The 13,834-nt window shown below is 40.2% G+C and overlaps 1 protein-coding gene across 4 annotated transcripts in view; it reads right to left on the reverse strand.

Annotated features, from left to right (window-relative positions):
• samd4b (sterile alpha motif domain containing 4B) overlaps window positions 1-13,834 on the reverse strand; it is a 46,557-nt gene that overhangs the window by 11,062 nt on the left and 21,661 nt on the right. For 3 of the 4 annotated variants that reach the window (XM_088627608.1, XM_088627609.1, XM_088627610.1), the window contains exons 3-12: window positions 10,647-11,138; window positions 7,582-7,824; window positions 7,036-7,151; window positions 6,304-6,390; window positions 4,556-4,835; window positions 3,103-3,188; window positions 2,413-2,528; window positions 1,750-1,948; window positions 903-1,029; window positions 11-94 (exon numbers count right to left, since the gene is read on the reverse strand). In XM_088627608.1, coding sequence (XP_088483734.1) covers window positions 11-94; window positions 903-1,029; window positions 1,750-1,948; window positions 2,413-2,528; window positions 3,103-3,188; window positions 4,556-4,835; window positions 6,304-6,390; window positions 7,036-7,151; window positions 7,582-7,824; window positions 10,647-11,138 — 1,830 coding nt within the window. The remainder of the gene's footprint in view (window positions 1-10; window positions 95-902; window positions 1,030-1,749; window positions 1,949-2,412; window positions 2,529-3,102; window positions 3,189-4,555; window positions 4,836-6,303; window positions 6,391-7,035; window positions 7,152-7,581; window positions 7,825-10,646; window positions 11,139-13,834) is intronic. The other variant, XM_088627611.1, reaches the window with a different exon arrangement.

Consider the following 13,834-nt stretch of genomic DNA (forward strand, 5'->3'; position numbering starts at 1 on the left):
ATGTTCTTACCCCCTAAGGCGTGCTCCGTCATACTGAGGCACAGCGACTCCAGCGTTGGGTTGATCTCCAGATCCGTACCAGGAACTTGGCATTCTGGAAAGGAAAAAGAGCAGAAGAAGAAATTCATTACTATTTCTCAAAAGAAGAATATACTCAGTTGCAGGCACAATCACCCAGGTCTTAAGGTAATTCACTCCAACTGCAAAACACTAGCCTTCAAGGACAAACGTACTTTATATTTAATGACTGCCTTTACCATTTCATTCAACTGATCAATAGAGTACCTAGACTTGTGCATCGTCTTTCAAACAAAGTCGGCTATTAAGGACTTAAAATAGACCTGGGAACCCATCTGTATTGTGGAAAATCAAAGACAGGAGTGGAGCACTATAGCTCAATACAATCTTACATGCTACTTGCTAGGATGAACGTGTGCTTTGTTGAACTTAGGAACCAATTAACACATACATGAGAAACAAATAATGCTTACAATGCAATATTTACTGCACACATGCAACACCTAGATTCAGAACCACAGCACCAATACTTTATATTTATCCTGCTCTGGACACTGGTTGCCCAATTTCCCTCAAAAACAAAATTATCTAGTCAGGCCTTCTCCAGTTTATAAATACTTCTGTACTATCTGAAGTTGTCTACGAATCTTGTCTAGCTTCCTGAAAACTTCTTTACATTTCAGTAATTTGTGTATTGTGTCACTAAGAACCCTGTGAAATGGTTTTAAAAAGTAACAAGTTGGAACATATCAAGACTAATCTCTAGTCTCTACATCAAAACTTAAAACCTGTAATACATGCTCCAATGCTGTTTCTTTTATTAAGCCAGCTATGGGAATACAACTGAATTTCATTTCAATCTTTCACTCGGTCTGACACCTTACCAGGCTGCTGAAACATGAGCATGGTCTGAGGAGACGTGTGGACGGGGAGAGAGTGTGTCCTTTGCACCGAGCTCCGGCTCTGGCTCGGCATGCTGTTGCTGCCCCCAGGGTTGGCAAACCACAGGTTCTGTATGAGAGCAATACATTATCAGAAACTAGTATGAGACCATCAGCAGTGCAAGAACATCGACACCACGCCTCTGTGCAGAGCAACCTGAAGAGCTTCCGTTCACCAGCTTCGGTTCCTTTAATCTTGTGGTACATATTCTGAAGTAGGACATTGAGTAGACTGGATTTCTGAATCAATACAGCATTCAAAACTCTTGCAATCTATTTCAGTTACTTTTCTTAATATTGCAGTAAACTATTTCTCTTTTAATAAACCTTAAGAATAATTTAGTATAAAAACGTTCGAGAACATGGCTTTTTGTGTATAGTTTTGTATTTTTATAGTGACCATTTTCTGTATTTTTTTCCTCTTTTTGGAGCTTGTGAACTTCTGTGAAAAGAAGTGTGGAACAAATTCAACTCAACCTTCACTCAATTGATTGTGGTATGCAATATGTCAATTATACTAATTTTATTGTAATATATTGCTTTTATGTGTTGTTTATGTGTAATTTGCTTTTTAAGATTTAAAAAAAGGAAGTTTATTACTACAAATTTATCATATCACTCCATTATGATAAATAACAAAGCAGGATGTTTTTTTAAGGAAGTGATAACCATATTGTGTACCTCAACCCACTGTGAATTAAGAGTGGAATCCTTCTCTGGAAACGTGGTGACATTTGTAAAAGGTGTCAAGAAGTCTTGCTGTGACAACCCTGTATGAACTGCTACTCACCTGCCTACCCTGCCCCCCAAGGCCAGGGCTGGTGAGGGTGTGTCGTGGGGAGGCACCCCCTATGCTTGCTGGGCTAATCAGTCCCATCCTAGTGGGGGGGAGCCCCCGAGGGGGCATCTGAAACTGCCTCTGCCCTCTGCGTCCCAGCCCAACGCCCACAGAACCCGCTGTGGGGAGAGAGTTCGACCCATACGCCCAGCTGGTGGGAGGATAAATGTATTAAAAAAGGCAAACTGGGGACAATTAGTTAGGTATAAAAAAAGCTATCGCACAGCAAATGCATAATGGTGTCCAATTTATCCAACAAAGATGAAACACAGATTAGAACTTTTGAACTTTGTAAGTAAGACAAAGAATCATGAAGAACAGGACCTGATCACTATTGTACTAAAATAAAATCCAACAGCAGTCAGTGGTAAAAGAGGGTACAATGAGGTGATATTCGCAGCTCGGGGAACCAGAACTGAGTGCTCATTGAAGAATGAGGAGGCTCAGACTGAAAAGACACCTTGACTCTTAAGTTCTTTAGCAGGAAGTCAAAGGCCTAGTCCTCCAGAAGCCTGTAGAGACTAACTGTAACTATTCCACTTATCCCGCAATTCATAAGACAGAAAGGGAAACGCTATTTTTCTTAGTCTCACATTACCCACAGTCTTTCCTCACCCTTTCTGTCGGTAACCAGGCATGTCCAGCATGGATTTCCGAGGGAACAACCGAAGCAACTTCAGAACCTGTTGCTTCCACGATACCAGCCTTTTTTTCTGGGTTTCTGTGAATGCCTGGAGTTAGGAGGAATTGAAGAGGGACACCTGTGAGTGGAACACAAAACTGAATATCTGGCTTAAACAACTCCATGGGAAGGCGCAATTTGTCCATGCAACGTGGCTACCAAGCAGAAACTGTCGGAAAACAAAATTGTCAGTATATGCTAAAACTAAGAAAAAGAGCACAATTTATGAGCTAGAAATTATATATGCTAAGCTTTAACATATGTAAGCATTCTAATACATTATCTTTTTAGTTTTACTATGGGGTTTTAAAAAAGTGCCACTATTTTACCAGTTGTTTCTCAGAAGAAACTGAATCCTGGGTAACAACCTTATAATAAGATGGTGCATACGATTTGAAATTTATAAAATTATTTGAATTGATTAAATTGTCATCAGAGGGACAAATCATTTAGCAGTTTAAATGATCAGTAACATCTTTTGTGAATGTCTATCTTAAACTTAGTTTTAAAAATAACTTGCAAACAAAATTACCCATTTTTGCGATTCAACATTTTCAATGAACCAATTACACTTTGGGGAAAAAAAACTTTTGATATTTCAAAAATGCAACAGAAATACCCACTTCATGCACCAGACACTTCTCGATGAGCTGTAGATAGCAGCTGATGTTCTCCTCGTCTGGCCTGGACACAAGAAGCTGGGTACACACTGCACAAGACAAACATGGCATAACATAAGTCTAGACAATCTAAGCAGAGCTGCCTGTCAGATCCCAGCCTTGAACTCAAACTCAGGCTTATGGTTAACAATGTGATCACTGTGCAAAGAACCACCTGTCTATATAAAACTAAAGATACTAGGAAGGATCTACACAAATTTGTAAAACCTTATCAACAACAGCTTCCAACTCATTGAAATACCCAGAAAATCACTTTCTAATGCTGGAGTGCTCTCATCAAAACAGTTCCAAGGGCTTAAAGAAGAAAAAGATGGAGGTCCAGTAATGTGAAATGTATATAACCCCATAAACCCTCATTCTTGCAGAGGTTATAACAGAAAAATAACTTCGAAAGTAGGAAGGGTAAGAGCACAACCGAAGCAAGGATAAAGAGTTGCATCTTTTTATTAAAATATTTTGCTTTAAATTGCAACTGTGTGAATAAACTTGGTTGTATTCTCCTTATTCATATAACTACCAAATTTCATGAGAGAAGCGGGCACCAGAATTGAAGTCTTAGTCTGAGTGACTTTCAGTGAAATACTTATTTCAACACTTAACATCAGCACTGACTGATCCTCTGCTATATTAAAATGAAGTCAAGATAATTCCACAAGTGAGTGCATTTGGCACACTTCCGGTTCCTGCAAACTTAAGTGATTTCATCCATCCATTTTACAAGAGGTCCACTTTAAGATTAATTCTTAATGTAAATGAAACTTACTATCAAGCTTAAAAATAGTGTTGCAAAATTGCACTTTACAAATTCTCATTATCTGCTGATACCAGTTAACTGCTGATACCAGCTGACATCATCAATTAGCTTTATAAAAAGCTATTTATAAAATGGGATTCATAAAAAAAAATCAGATTGAGAATTAATCCTCGGAATCTGGTTTCAGGAAAGCAGGCTATACATGAAATAACATGAAAAAACAGGGTGCTGTAATGCAGAACCATTACCATATTTTTTGCTTCAGCAAATGGGCTGTACTATAAATGGAAACATCTGTGAAAACTCTCCAATAGGCACTAGAGTTAGATTTTAAAAAGCATGGTTATTTCAAGACATGGACAATGTGTGGTATGTGAAGGTTAAAATGGATACAATTTTAGCTGCATAAATTCTTATCTCATGGTTTACCTGTGAGGAAAAAAATCTTCTGCAAACACAACAATACAGGCAGGTTATAAACATCCAATCAGCAGAGCAGCATGGCAACACAACATTTACCAGCATGTCCACTGTGTTCCCCCTCTCTTGATTTATAGGTTCAGAAACTTCTCTACAGAAACAAATGCTTTTATCATGAATTAGTATCAGAATAAGATCTGCAAAGCAAATTCAACAGCTCACCCTTGCCCATGACCCTGGTGAATTGCCCAGCAATGTCCCCATCTCCAATGGGCGCAGTCGAGGACTCCCCGTCACAAGGAGAGGGATTCTGGGATTGGAAGCCCTCAGCTGCTGCTTCCTTGTCCTCCCCTGGCTTGGTGCCCTTGTCTGAAGCCTCTGCAGTGGGCTCAGCCTCTTTCTGTGTAGTGGCAGCAGGCAGGGTGTAGGCCTTGATGGGTGTGATGATGATCTGCTGCAGCTCCTGCAGGGCATTACGAAGGTTGCCTCCCTCCAGGATATCCTAGGGGATGAACAGCTATTAACTTGCCTGTGGGACTGCAGCCTTTAACCTAATACAAAACTTAAGTTCAATTTTCTTCCTAAAAAGGCATTTGTGTGCTTCGAACAACCTCCAACCTTGCCACAGGGGCGGCAGAACTGCTGTTTACTTGGACCAAGCTTGGCTTTTGCAGATAAGCAGCAAATGTCTGAGTTTTTGTATGAATTGTTTAAAAGCAAAACCATATTATCATATTGCAATTAAGTTTAAGAATAGAAAATAACACCATTTTCTAACAACCACAATGCTTTCTTCCAAATAACTGCACATCTGTTTCTTCTAGATCTCCAGTCTACCATTTTCATGTTCACATCCATTTCTAGGTTAAATTTAGACCCTTATACCTCCACTGTCAGTCAAGCTGATTTCCGCCAAGAGAAATAAAGCCTTCCTCACTCTTATTTCAAGGCCACTCCTTTACTTGCAGTCAGAAACAACAACGAGTAACTGTTCAACTAAAGTGCCCAGGGAGACATTTATTTCTGAGTCATCCAACACTATGAAGTGTCAATGAGGTAATCGTATATTTATTTCTGTTACAGTAAACCACACAATGGAACAAATTTCTTACGGATTATGGGGGGTTAATAAAGAAGTTGCTTGACTATCACAATTATATAGTATAAGACTTAAAACAGAACAGGCATCAGTGACTTCATAGACAAGAAGGTTCAGCCTTAAAATCTACCTTTAAATTGCTCTTCTGCTCATCTAATTCAACAAAATATTCAGTTAGTTTCTTTTAGTACTGTAAGGTAACAATTCAACCTGAGCTATTTCTGCCCTTGTTTGCTTTAGTAACTTCAGCAGCATATAACATAAAAATGGTACTGGCACCAACCACAGAAATGATAGGCACTGCAGCCTGTAGGAAATACCTGTGGGGAGCTTAAACACAAGCTGTGCAAACTTGACCCATCCTGGTCCCATTTTAAATCTGAATTCAGTCTCTGTGCAAGCATGTTTAATTTTGTCCTGGTATGATTTGGTTGCCCTCCCTCCCTTTTTTATGTGCCCTTTTGCAACAGACTCCACTGTGCAATGCACTCGACTTTTACATTAAACGCCTCGAACCTGATATCTTCTTTCTGCTCTCACTTGTTTTGTGCCCGATGGCACCTCATTAAAATTCTCCTTTGTTTCTTCCAGGTTTATATTTAAAGGGCAATTGCCTGGGGAAAACCTTAAAGAAACCATGTTGTCCAGGTTACAGTTCTCAGTTTTCTCTAAGTGCCTTCAGAGACTTGGGGACTACCAATATGATACCCCAAGATTATCTCTAAAAAGCACTAATTAAAAAAAATAGGCAGACTTAAACACAGTAATTAAGCATTTACACTACGATGTGCAGCCCATCAACAGCCAAATTGAGGGAGAACATCCACTGGGCATTAGGCAAACACCTCTCTGTCATCAGCAGACTTCTTACCTTTTCCAAAGACTTCAGCACACTCTGCCTCTCTCGCAGCTTCTGGATACTCAGGGCAATTTTATGCCGAGCCCCCTTTGTAACATTCTGAAAAACAAAATGTTAAATTAAATTTATTATGTGGAACTAGACATAAATGTAGCTCTTCCGAAAAATCTGAAATCACTTTACAGCACAAGCACAGGTCTGCAAAGAAGAGCTTGTCTTATTCGTCAGTTTCACAAAGCAAGCACAGTTTTAGGCAAGTGTTTGGATAAATGTTCCAAGATGAATTCCACAGGGAAGTTCCATGACATGCAAGCTGCATGATCATAATGTGATTAATGATTATTTTCAGAAGGATATAAAAGACAACTGCTTAAGAGCTCAGATTAAATTTCTTAATAACTCTACAGACTTTTTCCCCCCCAACATCTGATGTTTTCTTGATTCATGTGTATTGCCAGAAATGGCAGAGGCATCAATCTGATGCCTCATGACAAGCACACCATAATGCAGACTGCATTACACGGTATTCACCACCATCAGCACCACCATCAAGGAGTTCATTTTATGAGTGATTTGTGCCTACTTCCTCATTTCCAAATTCAATCTGCCACAATTGCAACAAACAATTTTCACACCAAAACAGAAATGCAAATGAACACATATCGACCTCCCCATGGAGCACATCTTGCTCTAAAGGTACATTTTTACAAAGTGTAAGGTAAGAGAGAACAGAAAGATGCTTCCCCAAACCTGTGACTCAAGGTGTTGCTCTGTCAGAATCATCATTTCCTCATAGGTCATTTGGGAGAATAATGATGCATACTTGTGGAGACGAAGGCTTTTTAGCCATGTGGGGACATCTGCAAAACACAATCAGTCACTCAGTATTTCCACCCAGACCCACAGTGCTATAAAATCCTACTGTGAGATGGAAAGAACAGGTGCACAGGCAGTGCAGGTGAGAGGAAGTCTGACTCTGCCAGACAGGACTTGTAGGTTTCACACCTCAGATGACAAAGGTCATGCTAATCATGATCCAATGACTAGCTCAGTTTAATAACTGGTCTGAATGAAACCCAGGAGACTCTGCTACTCTTTTGGACAAAGATCAGACGTCTTCATGTTGTAAATGCATCTGAGTTTTCAGATGCTTCTCAATATGGCTTTCAGAAATTTCAAGACAAAGGAGAAGAATGAAACAACATGCAATTCACATTGAAGCCTCTCGGTTAGAACGAATGTGGTTTGAACCTCAGATGCGCCTAAACGTAAAGACTCCCCCATACTCACCTTTCATCCCGCTGCCCTCCTCCTGGAAGGTATTGCGGGCAGTGTTCTGGTCCTCGGTCTGCTCGCTGCCCGAGGACGCCACGCTGCTCTGGGGTGACAGGGGAGCGTGGTCAGAGGGCACAAAGGCTGGCCGGGCCCCCGGATCCTCCTGGCTCAGCCACTCGCTCCCGCAGGCCTGCTGGCTTGAAGGGATCAGGGACATGGACCTCTTCAGGGGGCTGGGGTGGATCTGGCTTGACAGAACTGCAACACAGCAGAGGAGGAGAAGGGAGAGAACGATGTTCATCTTGAAAGCGGTTTTGCTGTTTCAAAGGGTATTGACAATTTCAATAAACTTGTCTGGTCATTCAGTACAGTTTCTGAAATTAAATTTCCCTGTGGTTTTAATGAAAACAGATACCCTTATGTTTGTTGGCAGAAAATTTCTGTTTTTTGCATCTCTTGAAAATTTTTTTCTGAACTGAACAGACTTGAACGTTTAATAAAACTTTTTTTCTACAAAACAGAGTGCACTCCAAAAAGAGAGGATCTGCTGACAATCAAGCAAATATTTTATCTAGTATGCACAGAATCTGTCATACAGTACACTTCGCAGTTTACTCAGCATGCCAGTGGAATCAGTGGAGCAGTCCAAAATCTACAAACTTGCTGTGAGTCAGCACTTTTGTTTATCATTCAGTATGAAACAATGTTAATAAGTAATCATTACAACAGACATGCTGCCATGTGAGTAATACTGATCATTAGTTCTGCCACTTCCTAGATGCATTAAGACTCATCAAATGTGACACCCTTTTAACTCTGAATAAAAGATCACTAACAGGAAACAGAACATTCTGCAAATAAGCCTTTTCATTTTTTTTCAGAATGACAAAACTAATCACTAGACCTAAATACTGTAATTAATCCTCAACCAACGTTGCTGTCTGCTACTGTATGCTTACATCCCATTGATATTACATCACATTTAAGTTGTAAATGAAGCATAGTAATTGATGTGGACTTTTTCCAGAACAATTTAATTTTTTTCAAAACAGAACAGAAACACAACAACATGGCATTTCACCACAGCCCTTCTGATCAACCCAGTGGTATCCACTACCCAGTTCACCCATCTAAGGACCCCCAAATATAATTCATGGCTTCAAGGGTCAAGTAACATGTATACAGCAACCCTTCATACCTCCAATGTTTTCTCCCTGGCATCAGGGAACTGAGCAGCACAGAATATAGGCAAGAGAGATATAGGTTCCAATTGGATTGTCAGCAATTTTGTAGCCACTATAATGCCTGTCAACCAGAACCATTTCTGCTGTTGTGAAAGATCAAGACTGGATCCTTCCTTTAACAAGAACATGGGGTGAGCAAGGAATAATGCTTCTTTAGATCAAAGAAAAGGAATCTTTTGTCTCCAGAAATCACTTACATTTGCAAGTTCCCAAAACATGTTTTTAAACATACGTTTGTTTTTAATATCATGTGAGCAGAGCATGCAAAAGGGAAAAGTTTTTTATAACAATGTCTGTGAGGGGTCATGTACTCTGTTTGCAGGGATGTCACACAAGTAATTGTATAACATGTATGTATTCAGGAGTGACTCCATATAGTTGCAATATTTTGTCACCAGTTGTGGAAAGATTTACACAGAGTACAATAATCCAACTACATTTTTTTTAAATTGTTAATTACAGTTAATAATGCAAAACAAATCCAATACTCAGAGGCCATTTTAATAAACTGGCATTTAGCAAAGACATAACAACACCAATAACATAAAACATTACAAATAATACTAGGTTATGTTTAGGCCTAGCATTGCAATTTAATATGTGGTGTGTATGGCCAGCTTAAAGAACAATTAAATCAAATCTGGCCCTCTGTAGCAAGTGTGTTTGAGATCCCAGTAATAATGTTCATTCTTATGAATACTGGAAACATGAATTTATACTGTCCAAAGTTTAGAAAATTATATTTTAATTCCATTAGGACTTTACCCTCTAGGATGATTTATAAAATATCTCCAGTTTGCACTTTTGAAATGTCAATAACTTATTTCTTTCTCCAATGAAGGTAATAAATAGCTAAGCATCAGTTTAACTGTGTTTAAGGTATCTTTATCAGACAATGATTAGTTAGGCAGCTAAAAGCCTGGGTAAAAACTAGATCAGAATTAGAGGCTCCAATGAAATAGTTTTAGGGGTTCAGGCTTTATTATTATTTATGTTCCACACTCTAGCACTTAAGCCACCAAAGACAAAAGATACAAAACACAGCTTTTCTAATGAAATCTAACTGTGGAACTGAGAGGCAAGATGATAAATACATCTGACAACAGAGGACAGAGTCATAACAGAACGGACACTCTTGTAGCAAAACAGCAATCAATTCTTTTTTATTTGTGTTTTTATCAAAAGTCTGAGCCATTTCATTGTAATACAAACAGAAGTCTTTTAACCTGTTAATATATATTTTATTGAATTCCAAGAATTGCTAAGAATATGCTTTACGGATGCACTCTCCCAGTACCAGCTGGCAAAGAAACTCTGGCAGTTAGTCACAGAGAACATTGGTGTGCACCGACTGGCCTCATTTACACATCAATGTCAAATTCTTTTGAGCCTTTTCTTTTTTTGGTTTTTGATTATAGAACATTTCTCCTTCCTCCTGCTGACAAGTACAGCTTTAAGTTCACAGTTAACATCTTTATCTTAATGCTGCAGCTACTGCCTGAAGGTGTCAGAAAACAATTAAACCAAAAAATGTTGCCTTGATCAAAATAACATAAGCCTTGAGAACTAGCTTTGAAGAGAACACTATTAGGGAAGAAAGATACTTTTATTTTACACAGTCTGTGACTTTTAGCTCTGGATATTACTTTTTCCTGATTTCCAGAAATGCAGGGAAAATCATATCACAGATAAGCCAGAAATTTAATGCGATATATGGAGTCTTACTACTTAAAATGTCAGCATTTTGGTAATATTACCAAGACTATGATTTAAAATAAAGACACAGATGGTGCTCTGTGACTTGTGAGGCAGACTAACCAGTGAGCACTCTCTCACCTGTGTTGCTGCCGGTTATATTGTTGATCGTGGAGGAAGTAGACGTGGGGGCGTGGAAGGGCAGATGCCCGTTCTGGCCGGCAGACGAGGTGGAGGAAGAGGATGGGGCCTTCTCCTGCCATGCGTGGCATGGATCCAGGGGCTCAGGTTGGCCAGCTGCCCACTCGTCAGAGCCCTGGCGGGGGTGGTAGATGGTGGCCGGCCGGAGGGGGATGTAGCCACTGGACAGGTGCTCCTCTAGGTGGTTGAGCCACATGGCTAGGGAGGTGCGGTCGTCCAGGGTGGTGGCAGGGTGGATGAGAGCATAAGACAGCAGCTGTCGGCTCTCCTCCACGAACAGGCTGCTCTCGATAGTGTGGCTCAGCACCTTCTGCAGGAGTTTCATGTATTCGCACTTGGCCTCAGCGTTGCGTGGCTGCAGCAAGGGCAGGTGGGACAGAAGCAGGGAGACCACCTTCTCCTTGGGCTCCTGGTGCCACTGGCTGACGATCGCTACACAGAAAAAAAGGTATGGTTAGCAAGTAGTACAAGTTGTTAAATATGTGAACGAGTACATGCATGGGACAAGTTATTTCCAGATACAGGATTTATGTCCTGCATTATAAAAATGCTGCCACACAGCTGGAAGCACTACACTTCAATGTCATTAAACCCAAAAGACTATATCCAGAAACATTAAGAAATCAGTCATGACATTTATTCAGCAATGAAAATGTTGCATTGCAGTTTACACAACTGGTTCCATATTGCAGTGTAAATACATAGATGCAGTCAGAAAGACACACGAGGAGCACTGGAAACACACACCACCACTTTCGACCTCTTCTGTCGGGTAGAGGAGTGCTCTGACCCGCTTCCTCTGGCCTACAAGGAGAGGGTAAAAACAAAATGGCGATACAAGATTGGGCCTGTGCTTTTATCACAGGACCTTTCTGATGAATATATAAACTGGGACACCATTAAGAGCTAATAAATTAAGTATCCAGGGCAGCAACTAGATTGCCTGGGGTTAGAGTGCAGCTCAGTTAAAAGGATGTGATCTGTTCAGTTCCACGTCTAGATAAACTTGAGAAGAAAATGAGAGAAGCAGAAAGGCTGTATTAACAAAAGTTAATAGCTTTCAAATATGGATTAAAACATCTCTGGATTGATTATTTAACAGACATTTATTCAAGTGCTGTAAAGATTTGATGTTTAGGAGGTCATTAAAGAACTGCCCAAATTTGGGCCATATCATTTGACTATAATTAGGCAAGTATGGCATTTCTATATTGTGCTGCACTGTTTCTACATGGTAGAAATCCCAATGTTTCTAATCAAACTAGAGGGTGATTTAATTGTGATACGATCTAGCTCTGCTTGTTACTTGCTGTGTAAAAGGATTTTAATGTGATGGTAATACTTCAGTAAGTATTACGAGAAAGGTGTGCGACAAGGCTGTATTCTGTCTCCTTTTCTTTTCAATTAGGCAGAAATATTAATAATCTCCCCTAAGCTGATGATACAACATTACTGGCGGAAACGGAAGATGGCCTGAAATATCTCATTTTAAGAATCAAAAAGGAAAGTGAAGAGATGGGTCTCCACCTCAACATTAAAAAGACGAAGATCATGACAACAGCTGGAAATGGAGCAGTCAAAATAACCATCAATAATGAAGAGATTGAATGCGTCAAGGTTTTCTGCTTCCTGGGATCCATGATCGACTGAACTGGAGACTGCGGCCCTGAAATCAGGCGACGAATTGCGTTAGGCAGTAGTGCGATGCCGAGCATGCACCAAATCTGGAAGAGCAAAGACATCAGCCTCACAACCAAATGCAAAATGGTCCATGCTATTGTGTTCCCCATATCAATGTATGGGTGTGAAAGCTGGACCCTGAAAAAAGCTGACCGAAAGAAGATGGATGCTTTCGAGCTATGGTGCTGGAGAAGACTGTTACGGATACCATGGACAGCAAGGGTCACCAATAAAGAGGTTCTGGAGCGCATCAAGCCAGAAATTTCGCTTGAGGGAAAGATCACCAGACTCCGGCTCACTTATTTTGGTCACGTGATGCGATCAGATTCATTGGAGAAAGCAATGATGCTTGGAATGGTCAGTGGAACAAGAAGACGAGGCCACCAAAGAACACGGTGGCTCGACGCCATCAAAACAGACACTGGTTTAGGCATAGAACAGCTGAAAGAGAAAGTCCAAGACCGGAAAGCGTAGCGAGAGATGGCCTATAGAATCGTCAAGAGTTGGATCCGACTGACTGGATAACATCATCATCAATACTTCAGTTCTACACAACTGGCAGACTGGCACTCATTGCCTACAGAAGGGCATCCTTGAGTAGCATTGAAGCAGAACCATTTCCTGAGGAAAAAATTCAAACTACTCTCAATGCTGTAAGTAAACATTGGAATGTGGAAAGAAATAATTTGCTTTGAAGGATCACTGTGTTTTTTCCTGTTATTTCTTTTTTTCAGTCTCGCTTCATTTCCTGTTGTGTTTTTTCCATGATCGTGCCCAGTTTTCATTCTCTACGGAATGGGTAAATATGAAATCAAATCTGCTTACCGCTGCCAACTTCATGTCAAAACAGGGCAGTGCTTGCTATCTTCTAAAACGCACACCGCCAGAGTCACCTGCCATAAGTCACACGGTAAGCTCAGTAACGCTGCTCTCACCAAAGGCACTGCTAGAAGTCACCTCAAACAGCCAACTCCAATGGCAGTTAAAATGCAGGATGTGCTTTTAGGATGAAATCCCAGGCACAGGAAAATAATTAAATAATAAAAAATTGATTGAGAGTTCCCTTTCACGTTTTTTACCTATATTCTAACCATTAAGTAAAAACTGGCTACAAAGAAACCCTCACTGTAGTATCATGGTACAGGAGAAGAGAAGTCTGATAGCAAGATGTAAATTACATACAGTGCCTTGCGAAAGTATTCGGCCCCCTTGAACTTTTCAACCTTTTGCCACATTTCAGGCTTCAAACATAAAGATATAAATTTTTTATTTTATGTGAAGAATCACCAACAAGTGGGACACAATTGTGAAGTGGAACGAAATCTATTGGATTTTTGAAACTTTTTTAACTAATAAAAAAATGAAAAGTGGGGCGTGCAAAATTATTCGGCCCCTTTACTTTCAGTGCAGCAAACTCACTCCAGAAGTTCAGCGAGGATCTCTGAATG

The sequence above is a fragment of the Lepisosteus platostomus genome, chromosome 4 (assembly GCF_059453375.1).
Source record: "Lepisosteus platostomus isolate fLepPlt1 chromosome 4, fLepPlt1.hap1, whole genome shotgun sequence".
Lineage (NCBI taxonomy): Eukaryota > Metazoa > Chordata > Actinopteri > Semionotiformes > Lepisosteidae > Lepisosteus > Lepisosteus platostomus.